An 18,473-nucleotide genomic window follows, 5' to 3' on the forward strand; every position below is an offset into this window, starting at 1 on the left:
TCTCTCTGACTAATCCAGTTACACCTGACGAATAGAAATATTCAGGCAGAGTCATATAAAAAAAGATTTTGCCATAAAAATATCCTGTTCAGTGATTTTCAGCCTAGCCAACAAGAGTCTGAGATTCTAGTAGGATTGATCCATAATACGATCAGTTTTTAAAATGATCTTACGTTTTCAATAACAGCATGTCAGAATTAAACCAGCAGAGAAAGGAGATACATGTGCTGATGTCTAAAGAACAATCGTACACCATGTTCATATTTATTACCATGGAGGTAAATCTGGTCGTCGATCTTCGTGGACTGTAGCTTTTAGGTCATACTGGCCCTGATTTTAAGCATCCAGCTCTCACACAGCTCTCCCTGGTTCATGACTGTAAAACCTCAAGGAAACTGTACACCTAAACACACAGCACGTCTAAGCAGCCTCCTGAGCTACTTTTAAGAAGAGCCGGAGAGGCTGGAGGTGCATTCAGGGCCATTTCTCCCTCGTGCTGATGCACAAGTGGAGGGAGTGCATACCCCAGCTGAGCAGCTCTCAACTCATTTTAGTATCCACGCTTCCTGTTGATCCATGAAATGTCCTGTCTCTGGTGACTCCTCATATTTACTAATGTATTCCCCGCAGTATGGAGCCCTCCTCTCCCCACTGTTTAGGAGGAGGGTTATAAATAATACCGCCTGTCGACAAAGAGGAAAGCACCAACAAGGTGTAGAAACAGAGGAAGTTCATGCATGCATGGGCATCTCGCCCTCGCTGCCGCTGTCTGCAGCCGCTCACCTCGCCATTAAAAATGTCTTGTGTGCATTGTTTGTTCCACAGAGAGCAGAGGCTCCTTGTAGATCTCTGCTGTCTTTCCATCAGAGCTGTCAGCTCACGAGTTATTTTACTAAAAGCATTCGCACGCGTCGCCCTCGTGTTTGTCCCAGAAACGCACAACGTTTCCTCTGTGGATAGACGTGATGTTAAGAGACGACTTCAGTGTTTGTAGTTAAATTTATGGTTTGTTAGTTAGTAAAACAGGTAGTTTCAGACGAACTCCCATCATTCATGTATCACTGCTGCACGACACTGAGTCCTGATATGCTCTTTCAATAAAAACAAGTTACTGTAAATGCGCAGCCCAGACGTCTTAATAACAAACATATCTCAGTAACTTTTGCGACTGTCGTTTCTTCGAGTCTAAATGGAACTTTATCGCCTATCTTTACTCCCATGTTTCCTGTCGCTCTTTATAACCGTAAATCAGGCAATAAATGACTAAAATCTTTCCAATGAGATCAGTTCACAGCAACTTTAAAGCATTGTCAGCCAATCAGGTCCCATGCTGTCAGTAACAGACCAACAGTAACTGTCAGAGTGGTGTCTGAGCTTGTTTCCACTCTCTTCATACACAGTATGGACCATCATTTAGTCATGTGACTACAAATCACCATATATTCAAAATATATAAAACAATATTAACATTTTTTTTTTTTTATAAAACACAATATTTATTCAGAAGAGTTTGCACCCTCCTCATACTCTCTAATTACCACACTTAAAGGGTCCGTGTTAAAAATGTGTGTGTTTGTGGTTAAAAAACAGTTTTTAAATTCTGCACTTGACCTCAGAAATCCACCAACAGTGAATGAAATCATGCATTTCCATGTCAAATTAAACCAAAGTTCCATTCATTTTCATCATTTTATCTGTTGCCATAAAAACATCAAAACAAAAGTCAGATAACGAGGTCTCCTAAGGCAGCAGATCACACACACACACACACACACACACACACACACACATTTCAGGCATGAGAGGAATCGTTTTACTGTAAAGCATCATCATCTCCATCGCATCTAATTCTGATACCACACACGCTATCTGCTCATGTCACAGGAAAAGCACCTGACAGAGTCACTGAGCTGCCAACGCGCAGTGTTTTCAGAGAAAGCTTCACTCTGCGCTCTCACTGTGACTCGCTAAAATGCAGAGTATACGTGAAGTCAGAATTACGTGTCACGCAGCCGCAGAGTCGCAGGAGCCTTCAGGATTAGAGTGTGCAAATGTATTCTTATTAAATATGAAATGAGATGTTGTTAGAGGATGAAAGAAAGTTTGAAAAATGTATTGAATGTACATTTTGATTAATAATTCAAGCTCTTTTTGTAAATAAATGATGGTGCCATATTTAACGCATGCATTAGCGGATTTGGGGGTTTTATCACCTGAGGGAAAGAAATGGGATATTTGGGAATAATTCCTGTTCTGTTTTTCTGTTGATTTATGAGGGGGGGGTTTTTTTGAAGTACAGTATATTAGGTAGATGTTTGGTATGTTGTTGGTTCAACTGGACCTGTCTTTAGCCATTGGCAGTATCTCCTTGCTCCACTATTGCCAATTTGGGACAGAGAACCACAGCCTCCTCCAGAAAATTAACACACGACTGGCAACCGTCACCTCCAGCTGCTGCAGCTGAGGTGTTTCCAGGTGCAGAATACAGAGGATGTGTTTGGCTCGGATGTGTACCTGGATGTTAGTCTCAGTCCCTGTGGCATTCTGGTAGAGGAGAGTAAAAGGCAGGCAGCTTATCCCTTGTTCTGGCAGGGCACCTAAGTAAGATTCTTTTTTCTCAATTCTCCCCAGACACACCATCCTGAGAAGCCACTTTTTCCTACCACAGGAAGCCCAAGAGAACACTATAGGTAGCAGTCTGACAGGCAAACTGAACCCTGGCCTTTTATATCCTGCCAGGTTTGAGAAGTTGGACATCACCCCTAAAAGCGCCCAGAAGATTAAGCCCGTTCTGGAGCGCTGGATGGCCGAGGCTGAAGCCCGCCACCGATCCGGCATGCAGAACCTGACTGAGTTTATCGGCAGCGAGCCTTCCAAAAAACGCAAGCGGAGGACCTCTTTCACCCCGCAGGCGCTCGAGATCCTCAACAGCCACTTTGAGAAGAACACACACCCCTCCGGACAGGAAATGACGGAAATAGCCGAGAAACTGAACTATGACAGGGAGGTGGTGCGTGTCTGGTTCTGCAACAAGAGGCAAGCCTTGAAAAACACAATAAAGCGTTTGAAACAGCCCGACCTCGGCCCGGCTGCACCAATGGACCCTCTCACCGATTCTCTAGAGGAGCTCCCGAAATGAACGAGCTCGCCGACTGGAAGAGCGGAGTGGAAAAGTGGCAGCCATTAAAAACAACAAAGGTGGACGAACTCATCTTGAAATGAGAACTGAAAAATGTTCCCGAGTCACCCGGACGGACAGTCATGAGTTTGCAAACAAAAACTATGTGTTGTCAGTGTGATTACCACAGCTATGTAAATGACCTTGGCGAAACCAAAAACATGAAAAAAGAGATTAATATCTGAGAATTATGTAAAAACATACGGTGTGCTGTTTCAAAGAGTTTTAGATTCTGGCCTTACAGACCAGACTATCGCCCAAATTTTGGTTCCCACGAGGAGGGATTTAGTAAAGAGATCATACCAAATCAAAACACTATTTACCAAAGTCTGTTGCATCTGAGTACTAAGAATAATTTTGTAATGTAAATGTGCTCTAAATTTTTACATTTGTACTGGCAAATCTAAGCTATATGTGTGAGGTTGAGTATACATTTTATCTTTGTCTCGCTTACTTTTTTCTTCATTGTTTGTATGTAAATATCTTTAAAAAAAAAAACGAAAAACGCTGTCTTCGAATTGAAATCACACTGATAAAGTTCTCTTTTGGACAAGAAAAAAAATTTACCTTTGCTGTTGAACAATTGCATAATAATGTTGTTTGCCTCTGATTTGTGTTTCATCTGCAAATATTTTCAGTCACAGTGTAACTTTGTACAACTTTTACAGGTATTTATTAATAATCTCATGAGATTGTTTCAGAGGACGGACGGAGGGAGAGTAAACTGAGGACTTTCACATGATGATGATGATGATGAGGAGGAGGAGGAGGGGTTTCAGTGTCTGTCAAGTCGACTGCAGCTTTGTTTTGAGCTACTGTGTCATTCTGTTGCCAAAGCCTGATAGCCAAAGAACACATAAATTTCAGCTCAAGGACTGGTGAAGATTTTACCTTCTTATTTACTCCTTCACACGGCTTTCTCCCCCCTTTTTCTAAAGCCTTTCACTCTGTGGGTCGAGTTTAACAACAAAAAAGAAAAAAAAAAAAACACCATTGTGTCAAACCGCTGCAACAGTGTCTGCTGTAATTCCTTCACGGCAACATGGAAAATGTGCTGGATGAATTTTCTGTTGAGCTAATTTCTCTCTGCATGCTTCAACTCAAACCACACGAAGAAGAATTATTAAAGATGAATTTCACCAGGCCAACCAAACTTAACATCGTTACCTGAATTTTGCTAATATCACTGAAAAATAACACATTATTTTACACGAGAAACCCTTTAATTAAGCCCTAAAATGAAGAAACCGTGTGTGTTTTCAGCCTGTTTGTTGCCACTGACCAAACGACTGAGCTCATTCTAGTTCAGCTGTTTTTATAACCTGAGTATTTCAACTCAAATATGCTTCTCTGCAAAGATAAATGTGGTTTCCTTTATATTCTGCATCTCACGCAGCTAAGTGAAGGTTCACAGATGCTACAGTCAACCTTTCAAAAGGTTCATTTCAGCAGATTGTATTCAAGATTTTATTTGTGGTTTTGGTACCAAGATCTTCATGGCAGAAATTAATTTCAGTCCACTGATATGTTGCTTAATTGACTCTCCATCACTGTGTCGCTACGTGTCACTAAACTGTTTCATTTTACGTTGTATTAACTTGTGAGAAATGTCAATATTTTGGACAAGAACCTCCCAGGCGTCACTGCAAATATTAGGCTTTCACAAAAACCCTCACAGGAAAAGAAAAAAAAAAGGAGGTGAATGTTGAGAATAAGTGTCACATGTCAGAACGAGTGAACTTAATGTGAAGTGAGGTGAAATTTGATGCAATTTATTCAGAATCATGTGTCTGCTCAATATCTGTCCTTCCATGTCACGCTGGCTATCTCAGTGCTTCAGTCCCCCGTGCACTGTTGTGTTCTTCTTCACTGCCTGTAAAACACACACACACACACACACACACACACACACACACACACACACACACACGCTCGGTAAATATTAGAAAACACAGGAAGAAGCTTTACATGTTAAAAGAAGAAAGTGAGTTTTGCAGGAAAGGCGACTCTCATTGTGGCTCACAGAGACTTTATATTTGAGTATTGAAGCTAAATTTCCATCTGCACGTCTACGGCAGCAAAGTGTTTTTACTGCGTTTTTATGTTGCTTGCAGTATTTCATTCAGGCAAATCTTTGGCCAAGAAACTACATGTCTGCATCCACCCACCAGACAAACATACGGGGAGGCAGCAGGCTCCTGCAGGTAGAATATGGATCCGTTCTGAGGCTTAACAATAAAGCTGTAACCAAAACCAAAAAATAAAAAGAAGACACAGAAAGGAGTTATGCCTTCGCTCAACTTTTCAATGCTGGACCAAAGCTCTATAGTTATGCACATTGTACAGAGAAATAGATTCATGATGTTGACAATCTTTAAAATCTGAGATAAAAGAATTGAAGAGTAGAAATGTACAGTAGTTCATCCAAGGTTTACCTCAGTACTGTTCTTGTGAGAATCATACAAATGCCATACAAGCAGCGGCAGGTCAGTAGAAAAGACAGACGATAACTCTGCACTGTGTGTGTGTCGATGTTCACTTCGATGTGGAGGGAGAGGCTTGTGCTTTAGTTGTTATTATGTGACACATGATTGTTTTATTTTCGTGAAGTGGTTTCCTGAACCACATGTGACTCTCTGGTCATCTCTTTTTTATTATTGCTGCATTATTTCTCATTCGTTGTGGCGTTCACCTCTCAGTTTTCACAGACCTGTAGACCCGCGTAGAGGAAAAGGAGATTACAGTAATGTTGCTCTTAACCCAATTAGGATGATTTGTGAATCACCTTTAAATGCTTTTGTGAAATTTTACTAACACAAACAAACCGGTTTGATGTTTTGTTAATAGTCGAAGAACTCGAAACCAAAGCTGAAGAGCCTGCAGAGGTTGGTTTTCATTTTTTTATAGACTGAAAACTGTACTTAATCTATAGAGCAATATCTGTTTGGTCAGTTAAGCAGCACTTTGTGTATTTCCAAAAAAAAAAAAGCTTCAAGTATGTCACATTGATTTGTACCATAATTAGTAATAAACAATTGTTTGACATGAATTTTGATTCCTGTTTTCAGTGGAATGATTTTTTTTTATTATATACAGGTTCTGCTCCACAAAGCCCAAACACAAAGAACACAGACAGAAATCTAAAAATGAAATATATATTATAGATTAATTTATTATTGATTTCAATCTGAGTCATTCTCTTTCTTATTACACAGAACTGAATGAGGCAGAAGCTAAATTCAATCGTGATGGAAATAAATGAACCACCGCTGAAGCTAACTAGCTTAGCAGAGAGGCAGTAACTGCCATCTCAGCTTTTGACTCAAGTGGAATTCATGATTTGCTGCAATTAAGCTACCTTTAAATCACATATATAAACATATGAAATCATAGATGATCGATGCTTTTAATGTCTGCATTTCAGTCAGTCAGTTTACTTCATTAAATGAGGCAGATAAAACCAATCATGATTGAGAAATTAAGCTAAACTTCTGCTACATCTCAGCTTTTAAATGAATGCATGATTTGCTGAGGTTAAATAGTTTATAAAAAAAAATCACAGCATTATTGAAATACGTTAAATTGTAGATTCAAGTATCATTGCTTTCACTGTCAGCAATTTGTTCCCCTGAACTAAATGATGCAGATCGATCCAGTCATAGAAGGAACACGTTAGCTAAACAGCTAACGTAACATAATTTAGCAGAGTAGCAGTTAACTGCTATCTCTTAGCTTTCAAATTCATGTGATTTGGGGTGTTTAGCTTCCTCTAAAGCACACATTTAAATGTAATTGATATGTAGATGAGTTCCTCATTGGTTACAATCTTGGAAATCCAGTTTACTATTACAGATAACTAAATGAGTTAGCAGTTAAACTCACGAACAAAAACTCAGCTTGCTTAAACTCTAGCTAACAGTCCTAGCTAAGCAGAGTAGCAGCCATCTTAGCTTTTAACTCGGTAGTGAAATTCATGTAATTTGGTGTTTTTAGCTACCTCTAAATCACAAATTGAAGTGAATTGTAGATGAGTCTATCATTGATTACAATGTTGGAAGGATAGATAGATAGATAGATAGATAGATAGATAGATAGATAGATAGATAGATAGATAGATAGATAGATAGATAGATAGATAGATAGATAGGTTTGATTGATTTACGATCAAGATACAAAAAATTGAGTTCATATTTTGTATTTTCATTTTAAAAAGAAACACAGGCGCCGCTTGCTGTAAAGTTCAAAGATTTCAGCAACATACAAATATTCTAAAAACATCTCTGACTTCTCTTTTCATCTTTTTCGACTCCACACATAAACACGGTTATTGAAAGCGTCAAATAAAATCAAACTTGTCCTGACTCCCTCTCTGCAAGGTCATGGTCAAGTGCAGCTTAATTCATCACATGCACACCGTCATACTTAAGGTGTTTTTGGACTTTTAACCCATTGTTGTTGGAGAGATGAATGAATGGAACGGAATATTTGATGTGTTTAATGAGAGGGAAGGTTACAGAAAGAGCCTTACATACAATATTTAGCAATTTATTTAGATTTCCTCAGGGTCAGTGGAGAAGAATACATGTCAGGTTTGCTTCTCATCAAAGCTTCATGTGTTTGCCTCACCAAATAACAACAAGACAAGTGTAAAGAAGAAGAAATATATAAATAAACGGGGAGAAAGCCTTTTGAAACTAAACTCAAAAGTTTGATACGGCTTCCCTGTCCATGATGCCTTTGAAAAACGGCAGGCTGCTGAAAAGAAAGTAGTAAATAAATAAATAATAATAATAAAAAGCACAGACAACATAAATTATTAACATTAGACTGAAAACTGATGTTCACGATGCTTTTTCGTCTTCCTTTCAGCTCTCTCCCCCTTCATTTCAAAACACTGGATGTATTTCTGAGCGGTGATGGCTGAGGTGTACACAGCTCCACTGAGTTATTTGATGTTCTTTTGTTGTCGATCCATGCCATTTTCATTGTCTTTCCCATTAACGGTGTAATTGTGCAGATGCAGCTCCTGACCCATATCTTGTTTTCTCAAACTGTTTGTATTCTGCTGCTGATAAAAGTTTACTTTTCTGCCGTCTGTCTGCCGCAGCAGCACAGTTAAGAGGAATCCCAGCGCAGAATTACAGTCAGTGTCAGGGTTTCAGCTTTTTATCAATCATTCTTGGAAGTGAATCTGATAACAGTGTGTCACGCATGAAAGTTTTACAGTATCCGAGATTTAACAACTTCTATGTACAAGAAAGCAGGGTCCCTCTCCTAAAGCCTCTTCACACGTTCACCTGCACCAATGTGAAAACGTGTCGTTTAATCAGTCGAATCAAAGAAGTTCTGATCAGAACAATTTCCACTGCTCATCCAACGTAACCCCAGTCCACCGTCTATCACCCGGACGCTTACTGATCAAAGCAATAAGCATTTTTTCACTGAGGTCACGGCAGGAAAAGCACAGGAGAAAATACTAAAATAAAGATTAACAATAACACTTCACCTACTGAGATATGACAGAAGGTCACATTAAACTTTATACAGCCCTTGTTGTACATGTTAGCTGTTGATTCAGAGAACTTTATTCAATAGAGCTGCATTAGATTAATAATATTAGACTCATCCAGAAATGTCCAATTAACCATAAAGCAATTAAGTACATTTTCTCAAGCACTGTGCTGTACTGTATTGTATTAATACTGCTTTATACTTCTACTCCACTGTATTTATCTGACAGCTGTAGTTATTTTTCTGATTAAGGTTTTACTTTAGTTTCTAAAATATGATGCATTCTTTATGATTAAATCATGATAGTTTAGTTAATTTGATTCTTTAAGTACATTTTGCTGATAATACGTCTGTATTAGGTAGGATTTAGATGCAGGGTGAGTGACTTCTTCCACCGCTGCCCTTCATGTGCTTGATGAAACCTCTTCTGACTGTACTCGGGCCCCAAACAGTCAGGGGCCCCGAAGCTTCAAGCACCAAATTTATTGAGTGGTAATTAATTAGTGCTAATTTAAAAGATTATAGATTTTTTGATAGCACTTTGTGAGTCACCTAAGAACAAATTCATGCAGGAAAATACAGAGTTACGGTGCAATAAAGCGATTAAAGCTAGACTTGAAGCTGGGGGCCCCACAGCAACATGGATTTCACTGTATTTCTGTTTATCTCCGTGTCTGTTTTCCTGTTGTTCCAAACCAAGCTGTGAACGCTGTGCTAACGTTGCGTTGGCCCACACTCATAAAACAAACATTAAATAAACAAACAGACAAACATGCAGCACCCTCTACCTTCAGATCCTCGAGCTGCATTACAGGAGAAACTGGAAGGAGGAAAGAATCTGAGGAGAAACACAAAGTGAATGATCACGTTTAGGACATGAAGTATAACATTACGTGTAATTAGTGAAAGTCAGCAGTATGTGAAGCGGTGTTTGTGCAGTAGTTTGAGGATTCACCCTGAAGCTGTGGTGGTGTTTCTATAAGACGGCTCTACAGTAAAGAAGAGTTTTGATCTCTGGATGTTGTGCTTTATTGTTACTTTCTGAGCCTGTAGAGGTCAACAGAAGCAGCTGAAGTCTCCTGAAGAAGGATTTAAAGTGATCCATAAGTCCTCCTTTTCTTTGTGTCCCTCCATCTCTCTCTTTATATATACTTTTTTCTAAACAGCATCAAAGCGAAGACTCCAGTTTTCAGCCGACTGTCTGACTTGTTGCAATAAAACATTCCAGCCTGCACCCACCTGAAATTGTCCTGAATGTGGAGAAGGAGGCCGGATAGAAATATTATGACATGTCGGCGCTCCAAATGGATTATGTTTCAATATCAGGCAGGACACAGAAACACAGAGGTGGAGGGAGAGGGTGCATGTGTTGGATGCAGATGGTTTTAAATTGCTGCCTTTGTTTTCCATCAGGCATGAAGCATTCACTTCCCTTATCTTTCAGACAATGCGCGGTGGGCTGATGTTCTGGGTAAATGAACTGTCTGTATATCCCTCACCCTCCGCTCCTCCGCCTCCTTGTTTTCACTTCCTCCTCAAGGTTGAGATGTTGGTACGCTGACTGTGAAGCCCGAGCTGCTCAGGCGTCTCCCACTTTGCTGCTTTGCACACCCAGATGCCTCTGGGGGTGCAATTACCAATCCTCACATGCGATCCAGGTTGGCCATGCATATGATCCCTTTTGCTTTCACTCTTGTTTCTGGGTTTTTTCAGCCTTTTTTTCAGCATTATTAGCAATGACACACTGTGAGGTATTTGCAGGTAGAGGAGTTAATCGCCCGGTCTTTGCAGAGACACCTGTCTGACTTGAGCAGCTGATTGCATCGGCACATAGTCCATTTAACTTTCTAGCAGCCCAGTTTCTGAATGCATGTCTTTAGGCTGTGATGTCTCTGTTTTCTCGCAGCCTGAACTCTGCTCGGTGTTTCTGTGCAGGAATCTTTTCCCCAGAAGTCTCACAAACGCTCAGGTTGGACTGTACGAGCTGCTGTGGCGCTCCTGCTTCCCACCTGGCTGCTGCACACAGGCTGCTGCTCCGGATTTCTATATTGTAGCAGATAAAAGAAAGCAATCAATAACACTTTATTTAAAAGTTCACATGCAGCTCTAATGGCCTCGTGGGCGTGCACACCCTTAACGCACTTCTTTTGAATTTAGTGAACGTGCACTAAGGAACACAAGGACGTGGTGAAAACAATCAGAACCGCCATCAAAAATGTATTTGAAGAGCGAGTGAATAGTTTAAATAGTTTGTTTAATAGTTCCTTTAATCAATAGCTCCATGCTTGTTGTTGCTTGTTAAAAGATTATCTTTGCGTTGGCCTTGAGCATCAGAACCATCATCACGGAGTTTTATACGACACATTACATTACGTCAAATTGAAAGTTTGATTTTGAAAGTGTTTCCGACCTGAAATGCACCAGGATGGAAGAGACAACTTAGTTTTGTCCTCAAAGACAAACTTTTATTGTAGATAAGTCTTTGAAGATGAATCCTGATTCATGTTCTGCTTCAGTGACAGCAGTCCAATCAGAACAGTTAGGTATTTTAAAAACGGCATTTTAAGAAGAAGTGCACATAAAAATAAACATGAAACTTTGCTTTCAGCCTCTGAGTTTATGTAAATGAACGGGAGATTAATTTAGGGTTGATTTAGATTTTTGTAATTCTGTTTAATCAAATGAGGAATTCAGTCACGAAGGAGTGAAAACCTAAATTTATGTGATTTGGTTGTTGCCTCTAAATATTAACGTGTTAAACTGTGGTTTGATCAATTATTGATTCCAGTACATTTTAAATATGAATAAACAGGCACTTTAAAAACAGATATTCTCCATTTTGGCGACTTTAAATAATCAAAATTAAAAAAAAGAAACCGTATCTTCTGTGTTTTCTAAGTGTCCTTGGATCAACTGTGGCAGGAAGAAACTGTTTCAACCAACAGCAGAACTTCAGAGCGACAGTTTACCTAAAAAATACCACAGAAGAAGAAGCAGAAAGAGCAGCAGTGATGCAGAGGCTGCAGGCTGAGGGGGGTGGGAGTGTGTGCTCATGGTGGAGGGTTAGTGCATTTACTCAAGTACTTTATTTAAGTACATATTCGAGGTACTTGTTTTCAGATTATGCTTCTTCATCTCCTGTCCAGTGAAAACCACGTATCTCCAAATGTGCTGACTTTTTCTGATGAACTGGAGGATGATTTCCTTTTTTCTTTATTGAGCCAAACTAACTCTTTAAAAAGCCTCTCGGATTCGCTGGAAAATTCATCGTCACAAAGCTGAAAACAGGCTGTTTTTCTCATGAAAAGTCGACTTTTTACAGACTTGTGGTTCCCACAGGACAAACATATGATGATCTTATAGAGGATGATGCATCAATGTAGATTAAAAGGAGCTCAACCTTAAACATCTCCAGCAGTTAAATGCAACATGAATGCAGCAGTAACATGAATCCAAAAACATCAGATATTCTAATAAAACAGTGACAGGGAACATTTTACTGCACAATGAGTACTTTTTACACTTTGTACTAACATACTTTTACTTTAAAAGGGTTTTGAATGCAGGACTTTTACTTGCAGTGGAGTTCTTTCAGAGTGTATTGTTAGCACTTTTACTGAAGTGAAGGATGTGAATACTTGGTCCACCACTGCTGAGGGGTCCGTCTTCAGACCTCCTGCTGATGTACAGCAATGATTACAGTCGTTATTACAGAATGTGTTGCAGGAATGTGCTGCTTACTACCTGAAATGGATGATTATGAGTCAAAAGCAGCGGATGAAAAGTGAAACCGTTTCCTCTCCAGTCAGGTAGTTTGTGAGCAGCACATGGAAAAGCCTTTGGCAAAGTGCAACTCTGCTGCACATGGGTCATCGCTGCTTTAAGAGCTGCAGGAAAATAACCGGCCCTGCCCTCCATCATCCTCTCATCCCGCTGACCTCCACGTACGGTATAGTATACTTACAGCACATGCAGAGAGGTGGGGGGATGATTGCATATCTGAAGGCATCAAGAGAGCGGATATGGATGGTGGAGGAGTGACATGGTCGGACACATCTTTGCTTTCTTATTAGCGAGGGCCTGTACGGACACTTTGGTCCTTTTTTTACGGGGGCCTTGATGAAACCCCTCTTCATGCATCTGTGGAAAATGGCCAGGGGAAATCACAGATGAGAATCACTCAAAGACAGGGAGATGTCAACAGGCACATAATGATAGCTGATGGCCCCAGAACACTCTCCCCTTTTCCCTCTCAGCCTTACCTGCCCAAGTTGCACTATACCAGAAAACATAATTAGAGGTAAAACAGAGAGATGGAAGCGTTATCTGTGTGTTTTCTGTAAGCAGTGCTCTTTGTTTTATACATCTGGGAGTCCTCTTTTTCTTCTTCTTCCCAATCTCTCTTTCACTTCATGGAGAGGAAGAGGAGGGGAGGAGGGCGAGGAGGAGGAGGAGAGCTCCCTCTGTGAGATGCCAAGGTGCTCCCAGTCCATTGTGCTGCTGGCTGTCAGGTTAAATTAGGGAGTACAGGCTCCGTGAGTGTAAAAAAATCAATACTTGATGGAAGATTGCTCCCCGGAAAATCTGTTTTGATTCCAGGATTAATTCTTGACCAAAGGCTCCAGCAAAATGACATGCCATTAGCCTGAAAATGAACACATTCTGCAGTGGAAATTGGATGGAAATGTGTCAGGTGATTGCCCCAGCTGGTTGTTTTGACTCTTTGAGCGAGGGGACTGGAGGTGTGGCTGCTGTGAATGAGGCCTCCATTTCCAGAACAGAGACAACTCCGCCGTGGCCTCGGAGTGGTCTCAAGGCCATTGTTGTCCAGCGGCTGCAAATGCCTTCCAACAAGGTGAAAGGATGCGCCCGCCGTGTGCTCTCTCCTGTGTTTTCCATAAAGCGTGGCATGAGGAATGAGAAAATCTGAAAATAAAACGACATGACCCCCACACACACACTTTGTGTCTTAACTCAGCAGTGAGGTGAAAAGGCTGGCTGAGATGCATTATTGATGAGTGAATAATGTGTTTGTCATGACGGGTGACACTTTTATTGTTTGAAAACTTAAACAGGAAGCTGTGAAGATGCACCGGACAGTGATTTGAAGTGTTCAGGCTGCACTGAACATGCAGCACAGATGGAAAAAAACAACATCAGACATGATTTCTGCCGCCCTGACAACATGTTTCTGATCAGAGCATGTAGAGGATTCATCCATTTCTCAGTAAAGTCAAATGATTTTTCTTTTTTCTGCTCATCAGCTGCAGATGCTTTCAGAGAGACAAACATCAGTCATTGAGAGTTTTTGATGTCTTGTCTAAAGCATGGATCATATATCTTCATCATGCATATGCAAAGTAACATTACTGTGTATTTGTCATTATTTTTATTGTTGTGTTTAATGCCACATACTCAGAAACAAACAGACAAATTCAGGAAATCAGCCTAAAACTGAGGCTGAGGTTCAGCTCTGATTAAACTGGCTGCAAATCAATTACCAATTTACCAAACAGGAGTTTGGTAATTTTTCTATCTGGAAAAGGGAGTTGGAGTTTTCTATCTTTAGACATTGGAAGTAAATCTAAATTCTTTGTTTTATTTAAAACCCTAAAAATTCCCAAACAATGTGCCTACATTGTTTTTACTGTGCAGCAGTGATGCAGACATTTACCTAAACCTCGTCCAAACTTTTCAAATAAATATAATATTGAGTTTTATGTGTTTTATTGTATTAATTATTTGCATCTCTGTTTGAATAAAAACAAAACAAACAATATTTAAAAAATGCTGTTAGGATGACAAATCTAAAGTATGAGAAATAAAAGACATGAGGAGACAAAAACAGCAGGCTGATGATGATGATGATGATGATGATGATGATGATGATGATGATGATGATGATGATGTGTGGTTAAAGCTAAAACTGGAATATGTGTTAAGTAGTTAATCTGGTCTCCCGTCATTTGAGAACACTGCTAAGCTCTGATGTTTGATGTTTGAGCCTCACTCAGTTTTCCAGTGAGCCACTAGCGCCCCCTGCAGGATATGCAGTGTCTTTGATGACGCTTCAACCAAAAACACCACAGAAGAAGTGTTCGCTAAAGGAAAAGTACACCCTAAAAGAAAACATTTGCTTCTGTTCGAGATCATTAAATGAACGTTGTCAAGCGTCAGAGGGATCTTTTGTGAATGTCAAACCAGAATAATTGCTACGAGAGCATGAAAAAAAGAAAAAAACAATTTCTAATTCGATTAAACAAAATCCATCCGCTGTCCTGGTCCAACTTAAGAAAAGTCTATTGTGGTAGCCTTGATTTCCAGTGTAACTAAGTACATTTCCTCAAAGTACTGTATTAAGGTACTTTGGGGCCCAGTCTGTTACAATTCTGTGATTAAATACTGTTTAAGTAAAACCATGTGCCAAGTTTAAAGGGGAAATGACTGAGCCTCAAAGAGAAAGTTAACGGAATAAATTCTGTTTTAAGGTGGAATTTCCCTCTGAGGCGCAGGATGATGACGTAGTCTGTTCGCTAGAAGCTGTCGCTGCGGTCGCGTTAAAGTTGGCTACAGACTCTCGGGTTGTTCAGATGTAGGTGAAATACCAACAGCGTTTGTCTAAATAGGATTTATCATAAATTCATGATGTCTTGGGTGAAAGCAGTTTCGCACAGTGAAGAAGATGTTTTCGACGAGAATGCGGACGACATTAGTTTGCAGACGAAAGAGTGGACATCCAACATGAAGAAGAGAATCAGGGTAAAGCTAATGGGTAAAGCTAATAGCTAGCTCCGTTATGCTATGCGGCATGCTAGCTCCCAAACCAGCCTTGAAATATGTTGTTAAACTCACTGAAAATGCTAAAGTTGGCGTGTACATTGTAGTAACTACTATTCAGTCTACTACCTCTCACATATTCGTTATGAGCATCGTCTGTAAAGTGAAGTTTAGCGTCTTAATGCCGGCCGTCTCCCTCCTGACTGATGTTGCGGACAGGACGGGTATGTAGACGGAGTAGATGCCGGGGAGGAGGCCTCGCTTCAGGTCGGGTTCAACATGGGCTTCAGGGACGGAGCAGCTCAGATTGCTCCCGTGGGCCGTCTCAAAGGAATTGTAAGGTAAAGCATCCTGTAATTTATCTGATATGTCATATCGCTTCAGAGTAAAGTGATGAGGCCATTCCCATGAGGCCCATGACACACAGTGGCTCCAGTAAATCCTCATTTAGTTGATATGTCAAGTAACACTGTGGTGAGGTCACCTGGCTTCAAAAGGAAGGAAAGAGCTGCAGGGATGATGCATTTCTGTTGGCCAGCCCTGAAATTAGCATCACTCACAAAAAGCCAAAGGGAGCTTTCCACCTGAGTTCATAATAATGCAGAAAGTAAGATCTATGACAACCAGAAGTTTCAGATACTGACACCTTTTGTCCAGTAAGATAGTTTTCACACAGACACAACTTCCATGGCTTTTGAAGCATAAATACAGTCAGTAGGAGTAAAACGCTAACGTGAGGCTACAAATGAACTAAACCACAGTTGCATGACTTCAGCATCACCACCGTTAAGCTTCTTACTCCGCTGCACTACGAACACTTTCCTCTGAATCTGAAGGTTTCAGAGTCTGAGTGAGGAGGGTTTGCATGAATTCAACAGTGGGGCTATTTGTTGACATATTTTAAACTGTAGAACAACGTGTGAAAATCTCTGAGGCTCGTCTTCACCACAGACCGCATTTCAAGCAAAAGGGGGGGACTCGAGGGACAAGCATGTTCATTTCACTGTTAAAAAAAGGGCAAATGACAACACCTGCATTCGTGTGTTGACCCCAAAATTTTACTGTTTCAGTAACTGGCAGCGTGTTTATTATGTGATGTCACAATATTTCAGTAAATTAATCCTAATCAATATCTCATCTCTCAATGTCGATGCATTAACGTGTTTTCTTATCCAAACATTTTTTAAGTTGACACCTGTGTTTATCAGTAAGAGCAGAAAAATGGCAGCCTTTTCTTCTTATTTATTTTATTTTTCCTGCATAAAAGCCTTTAAATTTGTAACCCCTCATGTAGAGATGAGTGATCTACATGTTTTGAAATTATTAAAAAGCAGAAAAGTGTGTTTATGTCGGGCTTATTTTTTTAACTTGTCAGTTTTTAGATATTGAAAATAATGCTGCAGATTTCTGTAGTTAGAAAACATAAAACAGCATATTTTTTTCATGATCATTTATATTAGAAAAAGGTATTTTAGGTGTGCTTTAGATGACTTTTTTGCCCTGCCTTTCAGTTTTCACTCACTCTTTTAAAAAGGTTTCTGCCTCTTTCCTGCACAGAAACATCCTGAGCCTCTTTTGTTCTGCTCGTCATTGAAGACTCTTCTGTCCCAGTCTCTCCTCTGTGCCATTGTATCTGACACTGTCGCCTCTTTGTGTGTCACGTCACAGTGCTATATGCTGCTGGTGCCAGATCCAGCATCCGGAAAGTCCCGTCCCAGCCTCTGTGACTGACCTCCTGCAGCGGGTTTCGCAGCACGAAGACGCGATCGTGAACGGCATCAGGGAGGTGTTGGAGAATCCTCCTCCCAGCGTGAGCAGCGTCTCGGAGAGCATGGAGGACCTGGAGGTGAAGCAGGCAGACCCGGGCTGCTGTGGAGCGGCGTGTAAAGAAACAGACTGCTGCAAGGGAGGAGAAAAGATGGACCTGGACCTTTCTCACCAGCAGCCAAAGCCCCGTTCTTCGTCCTCCAGCTCGAGCGAAGGCCTGAATTACCTCGTGCAGCGCTGCGTGGAGCTGGTGTCAGAGCTCGGACTGCCACAGGAGCTCGTCAGTCACATACAGGAGCTGCAGAACATGTAGTGGTTCAACATGGGGACACTCTGACAGCACATGAACCATGAACCAGCCGAGTGTGCGTTTCTCACACATGGCTGTAAAGTGTTTTGATGTATATATGAAGTACAGTATAAAATTTTGCATTCAAAATTTGTATAAGATGGTTGAACATTTGAAATTAAAAAATACTATTTTTACTATATTTCTGTTCTCACACTCGTTTTGTTGCCCACCTGAATGAAAACATGTATATTACAGCTTATTTGTCACTGGCCACAGATGAATTTTCTAATGAAGAATTACCATTTATTTGTTCTAATATTTATGGATTCCCTAAATCCACTGCTCAGACTACAAGAATGAATGAGTCCCCCCCCATCAAATGTTAAAATGGGTCAAATTTGACCTGAATATTATGTAAGGGTTAAACCACAAAGGTTTATTTCTAAATATTTTGTTACCAGATTGACAGAATTTAACAAGAGGATGGTGTTAAGCTTTAGATATTGTATGATGCTGTTCTAGTTGTTTCAGTAGTAAATTTTGGCATGTAAAAGGAACAATCACACGCAGCCATTGTTATTACAGAGAGAATATTACTGGAGGGAGAAGTGGGAAGAGGCCCTCATAAAACAGACAAATAAAATGTTTAGTGTAGAAGATGTCAGGGGACCGTGAACTACGGCTACGCCAAGTTCCCAGAGCCAAACGTGACGTGTTCAGGTTGCTGATTCTGTCTGTCCTAAAGTCCAGCACACGCAGATATCTGATTTAGAGTCAGACATAACAGCAAGAAACCGCGAATAATCACATATTAAAAGCTGATAACGGTGCATTTGGATTTGCTTTGCATATCAATAACACATATTGTTGCCCATTAACTTTATCGACAGACTAAACGGTCAATTCACTCGTTTTTGTTAGGATGAATACTTCGTTTATGTGTCAAAA

The 18,473-nt window shown here is 40.4% G+C and overlaps 3 protein-coding genes across 4 annotated transcripts in view; all 3 read left to right on the top strand.

The window, feature by feature from the left end:
- pou6f2 (POU class 6 homeobox 2) overlaps positions 1 to 3,665 on the top strand; it is a 65,865-nt gene extending 62,200 nt beyond the window's left edge. Inside the window, exon 9 of one of the 2 annotated variants that reach the window (XM_070986266.1) lies at positions 2,632 to 3,665. In XM_070986266.1, coding sequence (XP_070842367.1) covers positions 2,632 to 3,139 — 508 coding nt within the window. In that variant the 3' untranslated portion in view covers positions 3,140 to 3,665. The remainder of the gene's footprint in view (positions 1 to 2,631) is intronic. The other variant, XM_070986268.1, reaches the window with a different exon arrangement.
- The window catches only part of LOC139346648 (transcriptional regulator Myc-like), a 159,675-nt gene that overhangs the window by 105,440 nt on the left and 35,762 nt on the right, over positions 1 to 18,473 (top strand). The window lies entirely within an intron of this gene.
- On the top strand, positions 15,211 to 17,723 carry otulina (OTU deubiquitinase with linear linkage specificity a). The gene is made up of 3 exons (XM_070986270.1): positions 15,211 to 15,448; positions 15,686 to 15,807; positions 17,135 to 17,723. Exons 1-3 carry the CDS (start codon positions 15,332 to 15,334, stop codon positions 17,544 to 17,546), a joined length of 651 nt encoding a protein of 216 aa, XP_070842371.1. The 5' UTR covers positions 15,211 to 15,331; the 3' UTR covers positions 17,547 to 17,723.

This window comes from Chaetodon trifascialis, chromosome 18, assembly GCF_039877785.1.
Source record: "Chaetodon trifascialis isolate fChaTrf1 chromosome 18, fChaTrf1.hap1, whole genome shotgun sequence".
NCBI lineage: Eukaryota > Metazoa > Chordata > Actinopteri > Chaetodontiformes > Chaetodontidae > Chaetodon > Chaetodon trifascialis.

Bases quoted from the DNA above. Each gene is read 5' to 3' on its own strand.
- otulina (XM_070986270.1), top strand. From the start codon at position 15,332: ATGATGTCTTGGGTGAAAGCAGTTTCGCACAGTGAAGAAGATGTTTTC. The intron at 15,449-15,685 runs GTAAAGCTAATG...TGTTGCGGACAG, and splicing joins ACATGAAGAAGAGAATCAGG to GACGGGTATGTAGACGGAGT. The intron at 15,808-17,134 runs GTAAAGCATCCT...GTCACGTCACAG, and splicing joins CGTCTCAAAGGAATTGTAAG to TGCTATATGCTGCTGGTGCC.